The 26,585-nt window shown below is 37.8% G+C and overlaps 1 protein-coding gene across 3 annotated transcripts in view; it reads left to right on the forward strand.

The window, feature by feature from the left end:
• The window catches only part of strip2 (striatin interacting protein 2), a 166,690-nt gene that overhangs the window by 93,882 nt on the left and 46,223 nt on the right, over positions 1-26,585 (forward strand). For 2 of the 3 annotated variants that reach the window (XM_039760984.1, XM_039760985.1), the window contains exons 4-8: positions 3,297-3,431; positions 5,299-5,419; positions 6,973-7,041; positions 9,802-9,908; positions 18,547-18,674. In XM_039760984.1, the coding sequence (XP_039616918.1) occupies positions 3,297-3,431; positions 5,299-5,419; positions 6,973-7,041; positions 9,802-9,908; positions 18,547-18,674 (560 nt within the window). The remainder of the gene's footprint in view (positions 1-3,296; positions 3,432-5,298; positions 5,420-6,972; positions 7,042-9,801; positions 9,909-18,546; positions 18,675-26,585) is intronic. The other variant, XM_039760986.1, reaches the window with a different exon arrangement.

The following is a 26,585-nucleotide window of genomic DNA, read 5'->3' on the forward strand; positions in this document are numbered from 1 at the left end:
GGTGGGTCAGTTGGCCAATGCTGGTACCAATATTATCAAGAATGCTGGAATGAAAACATAACTTATTCAGGAAACATCAACAGCATGTTTTTGATACCTTAAAACATTTAATATTTCCCAGTCAATGCCTGTCCAGTTTTATTAAGCAGTCATTGAAAGCATTACCACTTTTTCCATAGCAGTCTGGTTTGGTAGTGTGTTTGTAACATAATCTGCAGCCTTCTGTTCACACAACAGAAAGAACTGTAGGCCTGGAGTTTTACTCTACTCTGTACTTGTGTAAATCTCAGATTTATAAGCGAGCAAACAATATAATTAAAGACTACATTTACCTATAACCATGTGGGACTCTCTTTTGCTCTCCGCGGGAGTAGCTCTCCTGCAGCCGCAATTAGGAAGGCTGCTTGCATCATGAAGGGGATGGGGGAAAGCCTTTGGGAGCCCCATCCCCAGAAAAGTCAAAACCGTTGGAGAACCAGTGGGGTCAGGTCTGTTGGGGATCGAAACTGGTGTGGTGCTGAGACGTCGTCCACTTCACGGCAGCACTCGGGTCCCAATTTAAGGCAGCCCATACGGGTAGGCGCATTGAACGTCTTGTCTCTCTGGCAAGATGATCATCTTCCTCTGCTGTCGGAGGAGCTGCGTAACCTCCGCATTTCAGTGGCGGGCACTCTCTGAGGTGCGCAGACCGGGTACTGGCCAGATCTCTGTAGGTGGATACACCTTTTATTGGTCTGGTTGTTCTGATGGCTGTCATACTCAGGGAGTAGCGTTGTTGTAGCGGATTAGCTTCTTCCGATGGTGTCCGATGTCGCTCCTTTCAACAAGCGTATTATGAGACTTGGATTATAGCACTCCCTTGGGTGCCTTGTCTGTTGTCTCGGTGTATGCTCCGACCACGGTGAGTGATGTCTCGGCAAGGGAGGCATTTTATTCGCAGCTTTGCTTGGTGGTTGATGGGTGCCCACGAGGTAACATTCCTCTGGTCATGGGTGACTTCAGTGCGGCCACTGGCACTGGCACTGACAGGGCTGGTTATGAGGATTGTCTCAGTCCCCATGGGTCTGGTGACCGTGGTGAAAGTGGCTCCATGTTAATTGACTTTGCAAAAGGTCAGGGCCTGCGAATCGCTGGATCCTGGTTCCAGTGCCCGGAACCACAATATTGGATTTGGTATTCCAATACTCCAAGACCTGGTTGTTTCTAAGGAGTTTGCATGCAGTTTGTGTGAGGAACTTGCAGATTTGGGTACGACTGCCGATCCTAATGTAATGTGGGAGACCTTCTGTGACAAGACCCTGAAGGTTGCTGAGGGTTGGGTTGGTGTTCCCGGTGTTCCCAGAAGGAGGTGTTTCATCTCACAGGGCACTCTGGATATCATTGAGAGGAGTCGCGGCGCACAGCTCAATGGCAGCTCTGGTCTGTACCAGAAACTGAGATGGACGGCTGTGAGGGCTCTGAGGGCAGATAAAGAAACATTTGTTAGAGGAATCTGTGAGCAAGTGACGCACCATCTGTGGTCTAGCAACCCACATCCTGCTTACAGAGGAATCAAAGCATTATACACATCTGAATCTGTTCCTCGGAGTGTTGCAGTCAGGGCAGCTGATGGAACGGTCCTTACGGATGACACTGCAGTTGTGACCCGCTGGGCTGCCTTGTTTGAGCAGTTGTTCAAAGCTGATCCTCCAGCTAGGATGTTGGATATCTCTGGGTCCACGGTTCTTGAGGCTGATCCTCCAATTAGCTGTGAACCACCCAGTCTCACTGAGATTGCACAGGTGGTGAACCAGCTGAGGGGAGGAAAGGCTGCAGGGATCTGTGGTATCCAGAGTGAGCTTCTCCACGCAGGTGGTAAGGCTGTCCTCCTGGCATTGCAAGCAATCTTTGCTTCCATTTGAGAGACTGGCATCATCCCAACTGACTGGAAAACGGGACTTGTCCTCCCTATCTGGAAAGGGAAGGGTGATTGCCTGGATTGCAGCAACTACAGGGGTATAACGCTGCTTTTGATGCTGAGTAAGGTCCTTGCTAGGGTCGTCCTCAATAGGATCTGTAATCATGTACTCACCTACCAGTGACTGGAACAGTCTGGTTTTACGCCTAAGAACTTTGCTGACGATGCTGTGATCTTCGCGGAGTCAATGGAGGCTCTGATCGGGGCACTCGAGAGACTGAATGAGGAGTCTGAGTATCTGGGCTTGCGAGTGTCCTGGATAAAAACCAAGATCCAGGCCTTTAATGACCTCTTGGGCACAACCATCAGCAGTGTGTCTGTTGAGAGAGAGTGTTGACCTTGTTGAGAAGTTTACTTACCTTGGCAGTGACATTCATGTCTCTGGGGACTCTTCCTATGAAGTCAGTAGATGGATTAGGAGAGCATGAGGGGGTCATGAGGTCGAAGGGAAAGGGGTGTGTGGCGCTCCCGATATCTATGCTAAAGGACGAAGGTCCAAGTGTTTAGAGTCCTGGTGCTTCCTTTCTTGCTATATGGTTGCGAGACATGGACGCTATCCAGTGACCTGAGATGAAGACTGGACTCCTTTGGTACTGTGTCTGTCTGGAAAATACCATTGGTTTGACTATGTGTTGAATGAGCAGTTGCTCATGGAGTCCTGAATGAGGCACATTACCTGCATTGTGAGGGAGTGTCAGTTACAGCACTATGGCCATGTGGTGTGTTTCCCCAAGGGTCATGCTGCTCGTAAGATCCGAGTGGCTGGACCAGGCCATGGGGTCACCCACGTAACACCTGGCTGCGGCAGATAGAGGGTCATTTCCGGAGGGTAGGACTGGACCACATGTCTGCCTGGGGGGTTGCCAAGCAGGATCCCGAGTTGTTTTGTTGTGTAGTGGATGCAGCAACGCACTGTACTAGTGCATGCTCCCCAACTTGACTTGACTTGAATCCAAAGATGTGTTTATTAGGTTAATTATGACTAGAATTTGCTTTCTTTTAATAAGTTTGAGTGTATGCACGAGTTTGCCTTGATATAAGCAGGGGCATTGTCCAGGATTGGGCTGCACTTGTACTGGGATGTGCTCCTGCCCTCTCAAATCCTGAATTGAATTAGAGAGGATGAAAATAGATGGTGATCTGTTCTTCAGTAATACAGTAGAGTTGTTGTACACAACCAACCAGTAAATAACCTTTTAAGATGTTTTCTTATGTTAAACTGCTATAGGTCTGTCTTCTCCTTTACAGTAGCATGAATCTTATTATTTGATGTGGCTTGGGTCTCTTTCAAACTGAAAGAAAAAAATGTTTGCAAAATGTTTTCTTCTTCCTCACTCAGTACAAAACAGAAGATGGATAGACTTAGACACTGCAGCTCAGAAGACCTACATAATGAGGCTATTGGATGCATTGGAAGTTACCAACAGGGAGAAAAGGTTGAAAGTATCAAGAGCCATTCTTTATCTAGCGCAAGGTATCCTGTTCCCTTGTACATGATACAAGAGTCTATTGTGCAGTTTTATCCAATTAAAGATAATATGTTAACTATTATACTACTACCCATCTCAAACAGCTTTTTTATTCCTTTTGCATATTTTGAAATATGTGCAATTTAATAGTGTAGATTGTACTAGAAATTTAATGACATGCATTTTGATTTGAATTATTTACTTATTTTATAAATTTTACTATATACACTATTTTCATTTAAACCAACATATATACAGTACAATATTATGTGAATACAGACAGCATTTACAATTCTGATTGAGTGTTCAAACTAATTTTGGAATGGAGTGATTTTATTTTTTTTTTTTTTAAAAAAAAAAGGTTCTTTCTGAGCATATCTGTATGGAAGCTCTGAGCCGCACAGTGAAAAAAATTATAGGATAACCCATATCTCGTATGTACGGGATAATTTCAGATACGTACGAAATGTTTTCGCATATGTACGGGATACTTTCACGTACATGCGAGATGTTTTCACATACGTACGGGATACTTTTACGTACGTATAAAATGTTTTCACATTCGTACGAGATAGGTACATGTATGTACAGTACAGGCCAAAAGTTTGGACACACCTCCTCATTCAATGTGTTTTCTTTATTTTCATGACCATTTACATTGGTAGATTCTCACCGAAGGCATCAAAACTATGAATGAACACATGTGGAGTTATGTACTTGACAAAAAAAGGTGAAATAACATGTTTTCAGTTATTTCACCTTTTTTTGTCAAGTACATAACTCCACATGTGTTCATTCATAGTTTTGATGCCTTCAGTGAGAATCTACCAATGTAAATGGTCATGGAAATAAAGAAAACACATTGAATGAGGAGGTGTGTCCAAACTTTTGGCCTGTACTGTATGTGATAAAGTTAGATTAAAAAATTACAAAAGTGCTCTTCGGGGCTACCTAATTACGCCTTTACCAAGGCTACGGCATTTCAGTTTGACCTCACTGACATTTCTAGAAAAAAAAATACACCATACCTCCTCAGGTGCTCTGTACGAGTGTGCAGACAAATACCTCTAAACATAAAGCACGTACCTAAACCGTTACCCTTCCACAAGCCTAATCTTATCCATAGTGTAACAGGGTATGCGATGGGCATTTTGTGACTGACATTGTGAACATTACGTGATGTATGTCACAGGTATAGCAGGCTGCAGTTAAACCCATCTCCAACCATTCCACGCTCCTTTAATAAATAAAAGTCCACTGTCTGCTATTTTATATCACCACGCTACAAGAGGTCAAATTGATGTCAAACTGAAGTGCTGTACTCATGGTAAAGGCTAATTAGGTAGCCACGAAGTTAACTTTTGTAATCTTTTAATCTAACTTTATCTCGTACGAACTTGAAAACATCTTGTACGTACGCGAAAACATCACGTAGGTACGTGAAAGTATCCCGTACTTCCAGATATATTCACGTATGTATAAAATATTTTCACATAAGTACGAGATAAGGGTTATCCCATAATTTTTTTCACTGTGCGCTTCAGAGCTTCCGTATATGTATAATTTATTTAATCTTTCTAAAACATCACAAATCTTTAAGTATAGATTCCAAAAAAAGTAATTCTGTGTTGTCTTTTTCTACCCTGACTTAGTGTTACTTGAATGCATTTCTCAGTTTTTTCTCATGTTTTGTATTTTCTTGTTATGTTATGCCTAATACAAACATATTAAAATAATATGCTGAATTTTTAATATGCTGAATATACAGCTAGTCCATTAACTTCAAAATTGCTCTAATATCAAGTAATTATGTTTGCAAGTGTTCATTTTTGAGGTTCTGCTAACTGCTTTTTGAAATGGGGTGTGTCCTAGGTGTATTCGCCGAATGTGATACTGAGATGGAGGCTCTGTACTGGTCTCGTCATAATATTTTCCTTCTGTACAACATGGGGACCTTCACTGCTCTCTTAGAGCTGCTCAGCATGGAAATAGAGTATGTGTTTACAGACTTCTTTTATAGTTACCATATTTTCAAAAGGGAAGCAAAGTGCAAGTGCATATTATTTTTGCATGGAAACACAACATCAGAAGAGGTCTGAATGAAACCTGGTACTTAAAGCAAAGGTCTTTATCAAGCAAAGTAATTTATTAAACAAAAAATAATGAAAAGGGGTATAAGTTGGAGAAAACAAAAACACAACAATAATACGTGTAATATAGTGTCAGTTTCTCTAACTTCTTTTTTTCTCTTTCTCACTCTTTTCGGTATAACACTGGCCATCATTACCTTTGCTCCAGATTAATCACTTTTCACTAACTCGCCTCCTAAATCTAAGCTCAAAGCACTCTGGTCAGGTTAAACTCTATGCTTCCTCTAGGAACTGTTTCCAGGGTAATGAATGCCACCTACACAGTAATGTTTCTTTTTTTCCCAGATCACCCCTTTGGTGGCCCCAGTTCTCCTGATATCCCTGAGCCCTCATATGATATACTTCTGCATTTTCTTGATTAACTTATTATAAAGGGAAAACTGCCTTTAATGTCACTTAATATCTTAAGTCTTTAACTATTTTACAGATCTTTTTTTACACTTATATACATGTACCTCAGTCAATTCAATGCATAACATGTTGACTTATTCTCTATTAAATAGCAGGTTGCAAGCAGTAGCAGGAGTAGCAGTTGTACCAGAAGAGGGAATGATACCTCTTTGTTGGTGGTCTGAAGTTAATAATTCGCACAGCATTAGTGTATAGGAAGATTAATTAGAGGCAAACCGGTTGTCTGTCATTCCTTACTACTTTCATAGTCCATTAGGAATCCATCTATAAGATCTGTAGCTCCTTGCTATACTTCATTTTGGACAGATGACCTGGAGTATGACTGTCCCTTTAAATTGGTGTTTAAGAAACCAATACTGACCCTGGAAGCAACTTAAGAAGACTATACCAGGAGCAGTTCTTGACTGTAAGATAAGTTTCTACCAAACAGACCTCATAATAGACTACCACAAAAGGGTGATGACAGGAAAGAAAGCTGTAGTGTGAGTTTTTATGGTTTGTAGCCTGTAAACCTACAGTTTAGTTCAGTCCAGATGAATAGTACGTTTTCTGATTTTTTTTTTTTTTTTTTAGTAGTTTTTTAATTTTGTATCTCTTGGTCCTTGTCTCGTTGAAGCCTGACATAATATACATGTCCAGAGACAGCCATAAGTAAAGTTTGTTTAAATCTGGGTGGGAAGAATTAGACAGTTCATTGAGTGTCAAATGTCTAAACCAAAATGCTTTTTTAATTAATATCAGAAATGCTTACTCTCAAAACATCTTTATAAAGTATGAACTGCCTCAATCAACTCATGCGAGTTCGTTAATATTTTTATGTGCATAACTATGTTTAACAGATGTTTTTGGACTGACCATACTGTCTTTTATTTGGCTTTAAAGACAAAATACACTTTTTTTTTCTTTCAATCAGTTTTAATGGAATCATGTATCATTTATTTTTTGTTTAGTTTCATAAAATAATATTTTGTTGTTCATATTACAGAAACAACCAGGCCTGCAGCAGTGCCTTAAGGAAACCAGCCATTTCCCTTGCAGACAGCACTGAACTCCGGTAAGCCATGCAACAAAAACCTTTGAATATAATAATCAAAATTTCATTCATTGGAATATTTGTGCATAAAGTATTTTTTTGTGTGTGCTTATGTAATATACACACACAATATTTTATCCTTTCTGTATATATTTAGTAAATTATAAATGCAATTTAAGTTTAAGTCTCAGTTTGTGAATTAATGGGTTCTATAATAAACTGGTGTTCTGTTTCATGCTTGTTCCTGCCTTGCATCTAGTACTACTAGGATAGTCTTAAGCCAACTCCAGTTGTGAATTGGATTAATTTATTTTCATGCACAGGCATTACTCTAAAAGCGCAACATGTTTCTAATAATATCTCATTAAACATATGGTGTTTATATGTGCTAATTATTCAAATATTTTTTTGTTATAATTTGTTTTCATGATGTTTTAACCTAAGAATGTTATTATCTAAAACATACTACATTGGAAAAAACAAGTTAGCGAGCATTATATAAATCATTTCAGTTGTGAATGAACACCCTTAAGGTTTCTTCATCTCTACATAACTAACAAAGACTAACTGCAAAAACTAACAAAGAAATTAAATATTTATTTAATTTGGGCTTCATTAATCTGTAATCTGGAATGTTTACTACAAGTATTTAACATCACAATCAAGTTTGTGATGCAAGATGCAATGGTACAGGTTAAACATCCATAATCAGAAATTCCAAAAACCCAAGTGCTTCAAAATCGGAAAATGTTTAGGTACCAACATGACGCCACTAGTGAAAAATTCCACACCAGAGCTCAGTTGCCCATGTTGGTGCCAGTTTTATGAACCATCATCATTGCCAGACCTACATGCATTACCCACTGTGTTTTTTGCTTATTCTCTGTGTACAGTAACCTTTAATTCAAAACACAGCATTGCAGGTGGAAACTGAAAGCTTGCTGTTGTTTGTTGCTGCTGTTGTTTACAGCTGAAACATATATTCTGCTGATGCTGCTGTGGACAAACTTTTGTTCATGCAAAAAATGATAATACATATTCTATAAAATTACCTTCAAACTATGCATACAAGATTTATGCAAAGCATATTGAGTTGCATCGCGATTATGTACTGTATATTCACATATTCCAAAATCCAAAAATATCCTAAATCTGAACTACATCAGGTCCCAGTCATTTCAGATTAGGGATTCTCAACCTGTAATACAGTAAATCGTTCTTACAAATAACAAACTTTTCCATGAATGCTGCCTAGAATGATTGGTGGCAGTTGTATCTTGTTTCAGAAAACTAATTAGAGATAATTTCATTTAAAAAATGTTTTTCATATCTAAGAATGCTTGTAAAATAGGAAGGAAATGCCAAATAAAAGATAACTGATGGGAGTTTATTTTATTCTACACTCCAAGATTTTTGAATAAATGATGTTAGTTTTCTCAGGAGTAATGTGAAATGATATCTGTCTGTTACAGTTGAATGTGTACCTTGAGTATGCAGGTACTTTGCATGTACACACAAGATATTAAATGTTATATAAATTATGTAAACAATATACAGTATACATTTTACATATTTGATTGCTTAACATTGAAAATGAGCTTATTTGCAGTGTGTTTTTATTTTGTATCAGTTTAGTGCTTGGTTCCAAAAATACACATTTGTTATTAGCCTTAAGTCTTACAAGGTGTAATGTGTGGATATTTTATTATGTGGGAATGACAGCAAATATCATTTCTGCATTATGGTACTTTTATTAAATGCTCAGGTGTCATAGTTGTTACTTAATATTATCAGGGATTTCAATTACACTTGATACTTAAGTGTACCTTATTTAAACATCTTAGTGTGCTATACAGTAACCAGTATATATTATGAAAAAAGGCCTATATATATATATATATATATATATATATATATATATATATATATATATATATATATATATATATATATATATATATATATATATATATATATATATATATATATATATATATATATATATATATATATATATATATATATATATATATATATATATATATATATATACACATATATATATATATATATATATATATATATATATATATATACAAATTATATTCCAAATTCCAACTATTCATTATCAGCTGCATTCTGAAATGGAGTTAAAAGAAAGGTATAATTTAAAGTTAATTGATATTTAATAGAATTAAACAAAATTTTTTTTATAATTTTAAGAAAATGATAAAGCCATTGAATTTGATAATGTATGGTAAAAAATATAGAAGAAAGAGAATTATTAACAAATATTCAATAAATGAAAAAGCAATTGTTGCTTTTTATTCACATATGAATAGACTGAATATGTAATCTATAGTGTAGAAAAATGCATATGCTGTATATTGTCTGAGCACATTTGCATTATTCAAATGTTGATAAGAGCAAGGACACTATTTGACAGCAATACTTTAAAAGATTTGTGCATGAGTAACATTTCAGTACACCACATGCATGTGCATTTGTTATTGAAATGCAGTTGCCTTTTGTCAGTTTATGCTAAAGTCTTTACCTGGCAAAGAAATTCAGAAATGAATGTAGAACCAAAAACAGTTAATATTTTATAGTTAGATTTTTAGGTATTTATAGATGTCCAATCAGAACTTAATTTTATAGTTCAAATTTCATATGGGCCCTGTTGCATGCAGTAACTGTACATTATTCCAAATATAGCTATATATTTTTATTATTTTTAATGATTGCATTTATAATACTGTACTGCTCTTCTCTATTTTACAGAGTGATGTTGAGCATCATGTATTTGATTGTAGAAACCATTCGTTTAGAGTGTGAAGAAGACACAGAAGATTGGAAATCTGCAAGAGAGACTTTTAAGACAGATCTGGGTGAGAAGAGTATAAATATATTGGGCAATAAATAATACTGAAAATAGAGGTTAAAAAAGGATTTTTAATGAAGAGTATACAATTATTTGATTAAGATTGTATAATAATAAAAAAAGTAATGGACATAAGCAACAATACACGAGACCTCTTCACCTTGCACCACCACTCCTCTCAGGCAACCTTGTCCTCCTCCACCCGACTCTGGCCCTTCAGTGGTGGAGGCTGGCCCGTTTTATAGCCCACCCAGAAGTGATCCAGGTGCTTGGCCACCTGGTACCAATTGCACTTCTGGGTGAGTCTGATGACTCATCCAGCCGGGTTCTCGAGTCTCTGCAGCACCCCCTAGCGGCCACCCCAGCTCCCACCCAGGTTGTGGAGGACTCCATGTCCCATGGAGCCATGCGGGAGATTGGGGAACGAACATCGGCCAGGGAGACTGCCACCAAGCGTCCTGGGGGAGGTATTGAGCTGTCCATGGTGGCTCCCCCGGAACATATGTAGCAGAGGCGTCCTGGCCGGGCATGGGACCTGGCTGTCCATCACAGGTGGAAAATATAAGAATTTCAGAGAATACCAAGTGGAGGCAAAGGAAAAACATACTATTTGTTTATTTAAACTGTGGTATAATCAACAAAAGGAAGTTGATCGAGTGACATAGCGTGTTGGAGAAACTTGAAAGCTCACGTTCACAAAGTCGCACAGTGCCGGAAATAAAAAAGAACTTGTCAGATATCAAAGTCGCCGTGAAAAGGCGAGTCATAGCCCAATGTCTGTCATATGAAAGCTTATTAGGGTACAGAGAAAAAAAAAGGCACACAGTGGGAAAAAGTAAGAAACGTCAACTTCAATCTCGAAATTTCCACTTAAATCATGTAGTTTATTTTGTCATTAAAGTAGAACATCGTAAACTTCATCTTAAAATCATTTAATTAACCAATTTCTCAAATCACGTCGTGATTAAAGTAGAATGTTAAATGCTTTGTTTTGTATGTAATCTTCTATGTGTGTTCTATGTGTGTGAATCACTACTTGCTTCTTAAACCGGCTCTCTTCCTCCGACTGGACACAGAATCCATTACATTCGTGATATTACAGCAATGAATAACTAACATACTGAGATGTATACGTGATATCATTTTCATAATGATAGGAGTTAAAGCACGTTATTAAACATGGGTTTCACGGCGCAGTGATTGTGCGCGACCTTCGATGAAATAATTTATTGCAGCAGTACTCGGGGACGGCTCTAGGCTTGTGGCTGCCCTGGGCAGAGAAAGAATCGGTGGCCCCTTTGCCTGCCAATGTCAATATGGTATCTTATGCACGTTGGATGGCCACGTCCATTGCGGACACTGCATAGCCGCCTCGTGCTCATGACACAAGCATTTAACTTTAGTCGAAATTTGCAGCTGCGTTTTTAGCTGTGTCGTTATTTTCTCTTTCTGTTTTATATTCAAGATATATTAGCGTGGCCGACCCTGCATTACTTGCTTTTCTTTCTCCAAGTAACCGATCGCCACACAATCAGTTCTGTAATAGACGTTAAGCCATCTATATGCTTAGAGCGCAGATTCTTCAAAACGTTTAAGGAACATTGAAATAACTTTGTAGTACATGTTTAATTATTCTATCCTTCACGCCAGTCCCAATGAAGAATATAGATTATTTAAATGAAGTTAAAGTTTTATCTGTATAATATAATTAACATATTTTGCTGCATTTCATTTTAAAAATGATATCGTCATCATATGTTAATACATGCTTTATAAAGTGGCTCAGGTTCTGTAATATAACTGTAGTGCAAGTTTACAGTGGGGTGATTGTACTTATAAGTACAAACAGTTCTACAAGGAGCAATTGATTAAGTGCGTTTAAAGTTCTTGGGATGAAACTGTTTCTGAACCGTGATGTCCGTACAGGAAAGACTTTGAAAGGTTTTGCCGTGGATGAGACAGCGTGTGCTTGATACTGTATACCGATAATTTTGTTTTTCCGATCAGCTGCTGCTGTGATTCCCCACTCAGATACAGTGATCTAAATACTCTGAGTGGTGCAGTGAGAGTAATATGGAAAAAGATGATCCGCTGTGGCAACTCCTAACATGAGCAGCTGAAAGAAGAAGAAGAAGAAGGTGCAGTGAGAGTAACAACGTTAAAGCAGTTATGGTATTTGGAATACTATGGCTATTCCCTGGACCATTATATTGTTACAAGTTAATTACAATCAGATGCATTACACTAATAAACAATATTTGGTTAGTTTCAGTATATTTATAAAGCCGCGTCAGGAAAATAAAAGAGTAACCACACAGGAACAGTAGCACTGCTTTGACGCTGGGTGCCCCCAGTCTACAAAACCGAGCGGAGAACTTGCGTACGACAAGGTATGAGGTACCGTGGAAAAGTGCATGGCTTTACGCCAAGTGTAGGTTTTATACATCGCGATTTGAACGTGGAAAAGTTTTTACGCAACATTTCTGTGCGTACGCACCGTTTATATATGAGGCCCCAGGTGCCTATTAGCTGTGACCATCCACTTGTTACTTTATATCTTTTTTCCAAGGACCTGTAATCTGTGATACCTTTCTCTAAATTGATTTTTGATAATTTAAAAATGCTCTGCAAGGATTACTTTCAACCATTTACCTTGTTAACTTCAAGTGGGTAATAGCTTTCTGCAGACCTGGCAAGGACAAAGCTTTCAAATACTGGATGAAGTTCTGGCAGCACCGGGTGCATGGCAGGAGAACACTGTGGATGAGATGCCAGCTCATCACAGATCATTATTACCCACACTTATACTTGCTGATAAAGGTCAATATAGTGTCCAATGAATTTATCATACACATCTTTGGAGGCTGTGAAGAAACCAAAGTACAGTCCATTACCCTTCAGTTTGATTTTGTATCCTTTTGTAATTTATCAAATCTGAACTGAATAAATAGTTTAAGAAAGGGATCAATTGAGCGGCAAATTTCTTTCTAAGGAATACTAACGTTAAAAGTCTAGTGTTCACTGATCTCTCTTAGCATGTAGATGATGAATTTCAGTAATTGGATGCTAATAGAAAATATTGGTGCTGATTTTACACCCTGTCAAGTTACATATTTTTTTAATTAGGAAAACTAAGGCGCTCCACCCCCTGCTTGCCCATCCCCGGGTTTGGTTTCCTGGATATACAATTTGAAGAGATTATTCAAAGAGATTTTCAAGGGAATTGTTACATATGCATTATTTTCACTTTTACTTTAAAACTTTTATTAAAACAATACTTGGAACTTTTGTTCAAGATCGCATTAAGTTTTGATTCCATATTTGGACTTACATTTATAACTGCCTGTGAGTGAATATCGTTTCTTTCTCCCTAATAATAAGAACGACTTTCTCAAATGTTTGTCCATGCTCTTTTTTCTTCGCTTTGTCATTGATGTGTCATCTTGAACGTATAAAATTATTGTCCTGATAAAATTTATAAGAGCTGAGAGTGCAGGAAGCGTATCTGAAAAAAGTATTCACACAACTGAGGTTAGATGACCGTGATCTTGTTTGAAAATAGTTGTAAGTAGGGAGTGACTTGAAAGAATCTCATGTTAAAAGTCTCTGTCTCACGGGACTTCATACCACAACAACTTTTTTGGAATCTTTTAATTCTCGCTGGCAACATAAATTGGACAACCTACAAGTCTCTGACTTAAAGTTTAAATCTGAACAATATATTCGATCTCTTTTCGCTGTTCCATTATTTCACAGAGTAATAATTTCCATTCGTTTGCACTAATGCAATCTTTCCTATCCTTTTTTTGAGACTTTGGAATTTTCGTACTTCCATTATCTCTAACCTGCTGTGCATATGTACTGCGCCATTTTTGAATTCTTTACGATGTTCTACTTTGTCATCTACTCTTTGTCCTTTATTTTCGGCCCTGAGCGTGATTAAATCTCTTTCTTTCGGGTTGTATTACACTGCTCGCGTTGGAGGGGATGAACGCATGCTAAGGAGATGCGGTCAGATCATCTGCTGTCTTTCTGTTGCTGCTTGTGAGCTGTGTTTACTTCTTTTCGTGCTGCGCGTTGATCATTTAAAAGTCTATACAGCAGCTGTCCTTTTGCCACTTTGCGTCTCAGCCGCTTGCATTGTGGTTGGGGTGGTGGGGGGGGTGATCATACGCTAAGGAGATCCGTTCAGATCATCTGGTGGATTGCTGCTGCTTGCGGGCTGCATCTTCTGCTTGTAGTGATGCTTGTCGATCAATTAAAAGCCTGTACAGCAGCTGTCCTTTTTTTCTCGGGGGACGTCAAAGTGTCTTCCGAGATCATGCCTTGTCTCCCTCATCTCGTAGAGAGATTATTTTCAAATATTTTTAGCTGTGTTCTAATGATATTTTTTGTATTTCTTTGACTGCCGAAACCACAATGCACCATGCTCCTTCTGTAGATGGTGGCTGCACTGGAAGACAGTCCAGTGTTGCTTACCCGGGCTATGCCTGGGCTAAAGGCTTGGGGCCTCATGTATAAACAGTGTGTGCCCACAAAAATGTTACATACTGTATGCCCCTTTCCACCCTCACAAGATGAATATATATAAATTAAACTTGGTATAAATTCACACACATTTTTATGGCAGCATCACACTGTGCATTTGCAAGTTTCTGCTCGGTTTTGCAAATGGACGGCACCCAGCTTCAAAGCAGTGCTACTGTTTCTGTGTTGTGTCCCTTTCTTTTTTAGATTCACATCAGTGATGTGGCATTTATCCGATACACCAAAATTAATCGCTTACAAATTTTATTCACTTTATTGTTCATTCTGTAACAATACAATGGTGCACGGAAAGGCTAAACTATTCCAACTACCATAGATGCTTTAGCGTTATTAGAAGAAATTGCAAATGGAAGAATTAGAACAGAGAGCATATTTATAGATGATGATGACTAGCTTCTAAGTCAATTTAAATTTCCATGAGCTAACCTTATGGAGCTGTGTGCTAAACTGGCACGGCTTTACAAAGGCAGACTTGAGGAATTGTGGACAAGTTACCTCAGCAAGGGATGAATCATCAAATTAATGAGCTGGCATTACATTATCTATAGCAGGTGAGCCTATAAAAATAGAAACTCTGCATAGTCGCAGGTGCCTTTTCCAACTAGTGTGTCAAAGGCAAGCAGTTCTTTTAAGGGTAGCAAGTCACCTCAAGGAGCCCACGTAAAGAGCAGAGAATCTATCCATTGTGGTGCTTGGTGCCAACACTACACTATAAAGTGTACACTATAAAGACACCTACAGAGGATGAATTTGGTTGTTAATAGAAAGCACTGCCACTCTTTTAATGTGCTGCTCTATAGTCCACAGAAAATGTGTCGTATTATGCAGACATGTAGCTTGCTGCATAATGTGGCACACAATTGTAGCTTGCATGTACCTAAAATGCAAGCTGAAGAGATGGAGTATGATGAACTTGACCCACCAAATGATCAGCCAAATCAGACAGTGTTACAACTTTGTTTGAATGTAATTAGCAGAATGTGAAAACAGGTAATCAGATGCAGTATTTAACTTTTAACCAACTCATTTAATTTGTGGTCAATATAGTATTGTATATTATTATATTATATTCCTGAGTTCACGGACCATATCTCCTACAGCGTCCACTATTGCATTTTGTGACTCCAGAACAGCATCCATCAGCACACAGCCAAATGGTCCCAGCAGTTTCCGAGGCAGAGGTTATTTCAAGCACTGTGAGACTTTCTGAATTTGAACTTTCGAATGTCTCCGCCACTCTGCATCACTCCATCGATGCCTAAAAATAGTGCATTTTTCCTTGCCTTCACTTCACATTCGCTGAAGTTCTTTTTTCCACGTGCTTTTCCCATTGTCTTTTAACAAACCACTGAAAGGAAGGGGCTATTTATATTGATTTGTATATTGAAATATGCATAATTCTGGGAGGAGTTGGTGTGGGCTGTAGGCGCATGCACATGCGTTAAATTTCATGTTCATAAAAAGAAATGCGTGGAACTTGGTGTACGCTGTTTTATGTATCTGGATTTTTTTATGCTAATGCTCTTTTTCAGCTTGGTCCCTACGCTATGTTTTGATGTGAATTCTGCAAAAAGCATTTTACATGAGGACTCTAACCCCACTGTGCCCACCAAGGGCCTGGCTAAAGGTTGGGGTTCTGGTATGTCTTTTCTGGGTTAGGATAATGGGTCCTTGCTAATAGTTTCAGTTAAAGATTATGTGAACCACACTTAATCCAATACCACACCTAGGACTGTTATGCTTTGGGTGACCCTACCAGGAGTAATTGCTGTGGACAACAACTCTTCTAGGAAAATTGAAATGTACCAACCCTATAAAGTGGTGATTCAGGCGATTCATAGAGTGGTGATTTAAAAAAAGTAGTCATACAAGCTATTCAGTCCCTGTACAACCAGAGTGAAAGCCTGGTTTGCACTGTTAGCAGTAAGTCTGACTTGGTTTCATTGGATGTGGGGCTCTGCCTGGTTTGTCCTTTTTTCACCAATCTTGCTCATAATTTTTATGGACAGAATTTATAGGCACAGACAAAGGCAGGGATGGGGTCCAGTTTGTTTTTTGCAGATGTTGTGGCCCTGTTTGCTTCATAGGGTGGTGATTTTGCTTGTGCACTGGGACAGTTTGTGCTCGAGTGTGAAGTGGTTAGGATGAAGATCGGCACCTCAAAGTCTGAGGTCATCCATCCATTTCTGTAATCTGCTTATCATTAGAATTATCAACGCATATGAAAAAACTTGTAATACCGGCCCACCTTAAATCCCTTCGCACCTCTAAGTTACCATCTTTTGTCTTATAAATGTGTCAATCAACACAAGCAGCAAGCAGCCTACTATCCCATCCCCCCACCTATCGCTGCAGCTTAATTTACAAAGAAGGTTCTCAGTGCTCAGTGTTTATCTTGGAGTGATTTACCTGGAGTTGTAGAGGGTAAAAAATATATTGTCATTTGGAATACATACATTTCATGTGTGTTCCTTGTCTACAACAATTTATGTAAACACATCATTAAAACAAACGTTTTTCATGTTTTAGTAATAAATGACAAAATGTAGACATGAACTGTATAGTGTGTGAAGCCTGAAGTTTTCGTTTTGCTTATGTATTGGCCCCGCTTGTGTTATTAGCGGCTAAGCGAGTTTTCTGTTTCCTCGGAGGTGGAGCCCTTACCCCAACTCCACCTCTCACTTCTGTGCCAGACAGACACACACACACACACACTTCCCCATGTAGATGTTTATATACTGTATAAGATAGTCAACTGCAGTATATTTTACACATTTGTTATAGAAAAACAAAGTACAGTTACAGTTGCATTTTTTATCACTGAATTCAAATGATTTGATAGTTTTACTCATTCTGCAGACATTTTAGTAGTTTTACTAGTTTTACTAAACTTACTTTTACTATATGGTCTTGTCTGTCACACAATTAAGACATTACTGGTAAGCCATTTCAAAAAATCAACATATTGTCATGAAAAAATAATGCATGTAGTATATTTTGTACATAATATGATCGCAGTACTCGTATCCAGCAATTTTCTGTAACCATTTATCCAGCTGAAGATCACAGGCACCAAAGCTTATCCTAGCAGCATTAGGTTCCTGGCATTATCAAATTAAGGATAGTGCTGTGTCATATCACAGAGTACATACATTCATTCTGACATTCATCATTCAATTGTGGATTTGCAAATTATAGACAACAGTAACTGAATCATGATTTAAACTTAGAACTACAGAGCTTTGAGGTATCTAACCATGAACACCATTTATAAAGGATTTTATATTTACATTAGTGAAATTTTGGTAACAGTAGTTTTGTCAGCTGCTAAAATGTATTAAACGTGCCATATTTTATTGAATGTGCTTTTACCTCAAATCTGTAGAGTCTTGGGTTTCACTCTAGTCTTGGATACTATCTGTGTGTATCTTTCTGTCTGCGGTCTAGTTTCACATTCTACAGATGTTCGACTTTGGTAATTGGCAATTCTAAATTGTCACCTCTGTGTGCCTTTGTGGTTAATTGACAGTCTGTTCAGGACTGTGTCATTCCCTAACACCATGACATGGACAAGTGGGTTAGAAGAAGTATCGATAGATGGACATATATTTTATTGAATTTGTTTACAATAACAAGTAGTATTTTGATTTGTTGTGGTATTTATTCACTCTATAACATTGCTGTATTTTATATGATTATAGATGTTTTTTTACAGGGAGTAGAATGATAAAATTCAGTGAAGGATGGAAAATATATCTGAGATAATTGGCTAACAGTAAAGCTTTAACACTTCTAAAAGTTTTAAGCTTTTGTAGAATACTGCAAATATACTGCAGCAATAAATGGATTAAAACAGTTGTAGTACTTTTTGCTCATAAGTTGTAAAATACCCTAATTTATTATATATGGATATTTAATGTGTATGTCATTATTAATGTTGCAGTATTTTCATTAATAATTTAACATTGTATAAGTGTTAATAAACCAAAGAAAATGTGACATGATTGTGCATAAAACGTTATTACATTTTCTTAAGGCTACTAAATATTTAACTAAAAAAATACAAATAAAAAGACAAAACATTTTAATGCTTTCAGGTTCTCCTGTTTATAATGGTGAGCCTTTTGCTGTTCTGCTGTTCAGTATGGTTACAAAATTCTGCAGCATGAATGCCCCTCATTTTCCCATGAAGAAAGTCCTTCTCTTGCTCTGGAAGACTGTCCTAGTGAGTAATAATCTTTGTATGCTTTAGAATGTTAATAGGAATCCACCAAGTATATACTACTTTTAGTTGTGAATGTTATAATTCAGCAGATGGTATCTATTATCAAAAACAAGAATGAATGTATCTTAAATGGATCATTGTATAAAAATGTACAATATATAAAAGCATTTATTGTTTTTTAGTGTTTGTGTTAAATATTCACAATATTTTTGTGCCACTAGCATTTGTGTTAAAAAGTAGTAAGCTAAATGACCTAATATGTAAATGTTCTTTTAATATATTTTAAAAGCAGTTTACAAGAATTTGATCTTGTAATAGTAGATTACAAAAAAAAATTATCTGTCTATTCATTTTATACTTGGTTGTTTCAATTTAGGGTCACATGAAGCGTGAGACCAAGACAGCAGTAGCAGTAAACAAGAGGCATTGTCAGCCATAGATGAGGTTTCTGTACATTGTAGGATTTCATAGAAAAAAAAAATAAAATAGAGATTTAGTAAAATAAAATGTAAAAAAAATGTCAATGCAAAAATATGTACAAGCATTCTGTTGTACGGTCTTAACAAACAGAGCTTCAGCATCAAGTGTTTCTTGGCCTAATCTTCAATAGCAATGAGTGAACTCCACGGTAAAATCACTGAAGTGTTCGTGAACAGCAATGAACTATGGAAATTGCATTGAAGTCAAAGGGGTAGGACTAAATGAACTAGATTTGACTGGATTATAATGGTGCAGTCATCTTTAAAGTGTCCCTGAGGTCTAGGGAAATGCCTGCCAACTATACTGGACCCATTATTGTTGCCAAAAAGGTGACCTGAGCTGTGCAGCAGCAGTGCCAAACACTACACCGCCATGCCTCTGAGAAATCACAGAAAAAAGAATGCAGTCAGAGACTCTCAGTCATATATTTCATCAAAACAAAGTAGAAATGCCAAAATCAAAGTCAAGTCAGAAAAAAATACATAGGTCTTTTAAAGGCAGAAAATTCAAAGTAGAGTGTCGTGATTGAAACCATTGGCTCGTTCTGCTTTTTGAAGTCACGGTAAAGGCTCTCCAAACTGCCTTTGTACTTTTTCTTCTATGAAAAAGATAGAAAAGTCTTGTAAGTAGTAATAAATCTTTCATTCCTGTGTTTTGGATCCATCAGACTCCATGTGGCTAATTATGCATGCATAGGGCAAGCGCCTTCTTCTCTTATACTGACATGGAACTTGAAGATTGCACATTAGGTGACAAGCAGATGAAACTCGTTGTTATTTATGCTGTATGTGTTTAATAAAAATAACATTTAAAGAACCTGCATTATTTACTTATCTGTTCTACCACTAATCAAGTCCCACAGAGTCTGTAATGCAAATGATCAGCATTATATGCCCGGGGAGCCGTCCCATCCAGTATTGGCTGTTGCAGCTCCTGGGTATGTCGTGCTGGCCAGGCAAGACATTATAGGGAGCTGGGGAAAAAAGTTCTCCTAAACCAGCAGAATTATCAGTAAATATTTCAACAAACAAGGGCAAACGTGAACCAAGGTTATTATAGTTTTGCCTTTTTATATTAGTTTTTATTTCTATATTTTTTCTGACCTTACTTGGAAATTCAGTTTAGTTTTAGTTTTCCTTCATCGTGTATTTTTAGTTTTACTTTAGTTTTTATTTTACAAAGACATTTCTATTTTATTTTTATATCTACTAGTTTCAGTTTCAGTTTTAGTTTTAGTACTTATGGCATGGAGCTTCGGCGAGGTTTAGTTTTGTGTCACAATCTGACAGAACTGTACACTTAACGGATCTGGATACGAGTTTAATGTTAGTGAAAGCTTACTACACTGCATGGTTTACTATCTAGTTTTGTTTTTGTCTGATAAAAACAAGCATAATCAAAACCAGATACTGAATGTGAACAAATTTAACCTTTTCCTTTTATTACCCAGAATGTGCCAGTTTGTAATGAAATGTAGGTGAATTTTAAGGTTTGAGGGTTTTTTTTTTACTCGAAATGTCTACAGCACATGACATACTCTGCTCCAAGATAATGTGCTTATAAGGCCTTGTTCACACGGGCGTTAAGTTTTTGGATAAACGAACTTGCTCTGAACGTCCTAGACGTTTATGTTGCATTTTGTGGTGGCGATCGATTGACTTCTACACTGGCGTTCGTTTGTCTCTGTCTAACGCAGCCTGCAGCCCAAATTGTAGTTTGTGTGTTAACCTGTGGAGGCAGTGTCGGGAACTGGATATGAAAGCCCTTGTCGTTTTATTTGAGGTGCCTCCTTTCAATATGGACCATTTTGCTATGTTAGATATTAATCATCATGTTTTAAAAATACTCGTAATCGGCGACGTAGGGAGAGAAAAAATCGCCGCCGCTACTGGGTTCATCCTCTGACTGCACAACGTCGGGTTAAAGCAGTGCTTCTCAATTATTTTCTGTCATGCCCCCCTAGGAAGAAGAAAACATCTCGCGCCCCCTCGCGACTATAAATAGTATCATTTGTCTATAAAATTGTTATAAGTACACCTCTGCATAACACTGTATCCTTATTAACGTATAAGAGAATAAAAAAGAAAGAAATATGGACCAATTTACAACAAAGAATAGCTTTATTAAATGTAACAGAAAAGATTTAAAGTGCATTCTAAATTCAAAAAAAAATTAAAAGAAAAATAAAAAGCATGTTCCCGAGGTCAAACGACCTCCTTGACCGAGCCACGGGGGCGCGCCCCACTATTTGAGAAACACTGGGTTAAAGGAAGTTTTTTTGTGCTTTATGAAGAAATGCGAAAATTTCCGCAAGTTTTTAATTACTGTCGGATGTCGGTTTCCACTTTTGATTGTCTGCTGCAGCTGGTGCAATGCCACATTGCACGCCGATCAACCAATATGCGACTTGGTGTTAGCCAAGAGACTACTTGTCACTTTGAGGTAAGGAAACAGTAGTCAAGTGTGCGCTTACACCAGTGTTATGCACTGAAATGCCCCAACCCCCATGGATTGCCCCCTACATAATCGTTATCAAATATTATATTAGAACATAAATTAATAGGTTCATGGTTTACAAATTACACGAGACAATAAAATAAGCAATATGAAAATTAATTATGTTGTATATGAAAACATAAAAATATTAATATTTTTTCATATACAACATATAAACTTATATATATCCGGTCCTCCGAAGCGTAAAATAAACGCGCAGAAAACGAACTAGAAGCGGTTTCCTTGCGTTCGTTGGGTTTTGAACGCCAAGAAAAGCTGCATGCAACGCTTTTTGATGCCGTATAAACGCGCCGGACAAACGCACGTCACCAAAGCCCATGTGAACACTCTCATTGACTCCTACGTGTAGAAAACACTCTGCGCTTGATCCGCTCACTGGGCCTTCTGAACGCAAAAACGCTCGATTTTAACGCCCGTGTGAACAAGGCCTTATGAATGCCTTCAATATTGCATTCAAAAATCTCCCATACTGGGCTTTATTTTCTTCCAGCTATACTGACCTCTGATTCCATCTCAGGTACATACAATTTATAGAGAGAATTTTGCCACCTGCATGCCTGAAAATATCTAAAAAATCAGAAAACATTCTACTGTGTTCTGGCAGGTGTGATCATGAAAATCACGGGGGCTTAGGAAGAACAGGACTCTTAGACTTGAATCAGTGTGCAGATCCCACCTAGCTGTATTGAGGGAAACATAAAAACAAGCATGTAGTGTCAAGGTTAGGGGCAGTGAGACTTGAATAGCCCATGCATTAGAATAGTAAACCCTTAATAAGCAGAGTAAGAGTAAGAGGTGTATTGACAGCCACAAATATATAATATATAATATCTGACAGAGACAGCATCTGGGATTAAGAACAATATATATATTATCTAAACCTGTTTATCCAGAGCAGGATCACAGGAAACCTGGAGCCTACCCTGCAGGTTTGTATGTAAGGCAGGAAAAATCCCTGGTAAGCAATATGTATGAGAGAGAGAAACATTGAAAAAAGGGGGACACACTTTTTTAAAATATAATTCTGCTACTGGATTATTTTCACAAAATCAGGTATATTAAGCTTTGAATATGAACTAAAAGAGATAAATTCATAAATATAGAAAAAATACAAAAACACATTAGTTTGTATCTTTGCCTACCTACCTGTAGTTCAGTAGAGACATTGCAAACTCAGTAATCTACAAAGTTTGTATCGCTTTGTTGTTAAACGATGTTTATAAAGCAAAAGTGATTGGTCATTAACAATATGCTGCTCTTGTATGATAACCTAGTCAGTCTGTTAATCAGTGTCATTTTATTTTTAAAAATCGTGAGTGGTCTCCCCATGACTTTCTTGTATACTCAGATATGGGGATGGATATTTGAGGAGTAAACTGCAAGACAATGATTATATTGTTATATTATGTACATTAACACTAGAATTACCAGAGCCTACGAAAAAACTTGTAGATCCGGCCCACCTTAAATCCCATCGCACCTCTCCGTCAGCTTCTTTTGTCCTGTAAATGTGCCGATAAAGGCCAGCAGTAAGCAGCGTACTATTCCATCCCCCCACCACCGCAGAACATGCACTGTTAACATTTGAATCTGATGATTGCATATAGCGCAGAACTGGCTGCTCTGTACTATTGTTTCCTCTGCATGTCCTGGAGTACAAAAGAAACAGCACCATACAGCAACGTATTTGATCTTTGGACTTCTTACCGCTACGCCACGGAAGCTGTTATCTTATCCTTGAACCTTATGTGAAAGTGTTTATTTGATCTTTGGACTTCAGGCCTCACACATTATATAGTTTATGCCAGCACTTTGTCATTTACTACTAAAATATGTAAAACGTTTCTGTTGTAACAATGTGTTTACACGGATTATTGTAGAAATGGAACACACATGAAATGCATGCGTTCCAAATAACGATCCATTATTTCCACTTTAAAACTCCAGCACTTCACTCCCAGATAATCAAATCATGAGCTGGGAGAACTTTGTGCATGTCCTGCAGCGGTAGGGGGATGGAATAGTAGGCTGCTTATTGCTTGTCTCTGTCGGCACATTTACAGAACAAAACACGCTGATGGAGTGGTGCGATTGGATTTAAGGTGGGCCAGATCTACAAGTTTTTTGCAGGCTCTGGTAATTCTAGTGTTAAAGAACCATCAACAACAAATCAAATTAATAATATATTAAACAATTATTATAAAAGTAAAGCTGAATAAATCGGACTCTGCAGCTGCATGAATAAAACAAAAAATGAGTATGTGATCAGGTAAAGCAGTAATGTACCACTTCCAGTTCATGCATTTGACCCAAAATTTAATACAGATCTACAATTTTGGTGTAACAAGCACATGCCGAATTTCATCTATCTCTCTTGTGCTTTTGAGTTATTGTGTTTAAACACACACACACATAAACTGATAATTCCAAAATACGGTAGTTTCGGACACAGGAAGGTCTAAAACATCAAGATTCATCAAAATCTTGACGTCAAATTTTTTCATGATTACTATAATTTCTGTGTACTTCATATACGAGAAACTAAAAATGATTTCTCTTTGTGCAAAGTCGCAGGTGAATTACTGTTAACAAAAAGCAGTCACCACAGAAATAACTGAAACGTTACTCACTCATGATTTTTCTGTCCATACAGTAAAGGTTTTGTTGATCAGCACGTTCTGATTTCAACCGTTTTTAATTACATCTTGATATACAACAAGCACAAAGAAAGGCGGCACATAAATCACTTTCTATTTCACATGCTTTATGTGCCTGTATACAGCTTGCTCTGTCACTGCAAATGCTATGTGAACACCCACCTTCCGTCACCAGCTGCCATTTACTGGATGTATATATGTGGGAGGCTTATGATGGATGACTTTCTGTTTTAGAGTTAAAAGTTACAAGGGTTAAAGACTAACAGCAAGAATATTAATTCAAAAAATGAAAAATAAAAATAATTTTAGTAAATTATTTTATTTCAGTTAGATACTTTTAAATACAATTTTATTTCCAGATACAGATAGTTTCATTTAGTTTTCATTTTGGTTTTGTCAGTTATTTTATTTCAGTTTATGAAAATGTTTTTTAATAATAGTTTCAGTTTTGATTTTAGTTTTCGTTAACTATAATAATCATGACACAAACACAGCAAATTCACTGATCAACACTATTCTTGACTTTTCTTCTCAGGGTAGATGCAGGTGGCTTTAATGGTTTTCATACACTGCTTTAGGGAAATGATTCCTAGTTAATAAATTACAGATGTATGTGTGTCTTTTATCTGTGTCCACCTATCTTCTGATTATTTTTTCCCATTAAAGTGTTGTGGTAATTCAGAAATTCTTGGCAAACCTCACATACTAATATCCATCCATCCATTATCCAACCCGCTATATCCTAACCACAGGGTCACGGGGATCTGTTGGAGCCAATCCCAGCGAACACAGGGCGCAAGGCAGGAAGCAAACCCCGGGCAGGGCGCCAGCCCACTGCAGGGGACACACACACACCAAGCACACACTAGGGACAATTTAGGATTGCCAATGTCTTTGGACTGTGGGAGGAAACTGGAGTACCCGGAGGAAACCCATGCAAACACGGGGAGAACATGCAAACTCCACGCAGGGAGGACCCGGGAAGCGAACCCAGGTCTCCTAACTGTAGGGCAGCAGCACTACCCACTGCACCACCGTGCCGCCCCATGTACTAATATCTGGGCCAAATTAGAGACATAAAATACATGTATTTGGGGGGTGGTAAGAATCCAAAGTACCTGGAGAAAGACCACATAAATGTGGCAAAGATGGGTTAACTTTAAATATTGTAGAAGCTATGAAGCAGTGGCAGTTGAGATTTGAATAATTATGCTGATATTGTTACTTTCTTTTCAGTTATCAGTGTTCTTAATAATTCAGTTTAACACAATGTGGGAAAAACTGATAATTCCAGGATGTTTTGCTAAATGGGCAAAGAAAAGCTATATTATTGGTATTTAAGCTTTATTAGTCACTTACATAATACAATTACAGAAAGAATAAGAAGGCAACTTTTTGTGTGTGATTTATGTAGCTGTGCTTAAGTTTTTAGGAGTTCATATATGTGTGGTAAGCGAAAATATACTCTGGCATATTTCAATCTAGATTAGATATTGTGGAAGCCAAAATTTATAAATCTCAAAGAGGAAAGGGGAACAGTGAACTGTGGTTCAAATAAAATAGTCCTTGTGACAATAATAAAAAAAAAAGATTATTCCAAAAATATAAAAAAAAATAGAACATGAAAATATTTAAAAAATAGAAAAGGCAAAACTCGAAAAAGAAACAACAACAAAAAAATCTAATTACCAAACCCAAAGAGCAAAAGCATTTAATAGAGAGCCCAAAATCTGTAAATTCAAAAACAAGCATCTATTATATTAAAATTGTGGACCACCAGGTTGGCACCACCAGCTAAATCCAACACAGACATGCGTGGGACACAAGTTCAATGCACACTAGGTTTAATTTCTCTTTTTTCCCTTGTGGGAAACACCTTCCCCTTTCCCCACAAGTATGACACAGTTCAAGCACAGCACAAATAATTACTCCCTTCTTTTACTCTTTTCCGTCTCTCCTCCTTCAGTCCTCGGGTCAAGCTTCGTCACTCCTCCACCTGACTTCGGCACCCCGAGAAGTGGCTGCTGGCTCCTTTTATAATGACCCCGGAAGTACTCCAGGTGCTTGATTACTCGTTTCTGGCAGCACTTCCGGGTGCGGCAGAAGAACTGCCCATAAAGGCTTAGCAGCTCCTGCTGCAGCACCCCCTGGCGGTGCCTGCGGATCCCAACAGGGCTGCACCACATTCCAATTCCCATGCAGCCCTGTGAGAGCTAGAGGCACTGCTGCATTCCAGTGGGGTTGCCACCTAGCGTCC

The sequence above is a fragment of the Polypterus senegalus genome, chromosome 8 (assembly GCF_016835505.1).
Source record: "Polypterus senegalus isolate Bchr_013 chromosome 8, ASM1683550v1, whole genome shotgun sequence".
NCBI lineage: Eukaryota > Metazoa > Chordata > Cladistia > Polypteriformes > Polypteridae > Polypterus > Polypterus senegalus.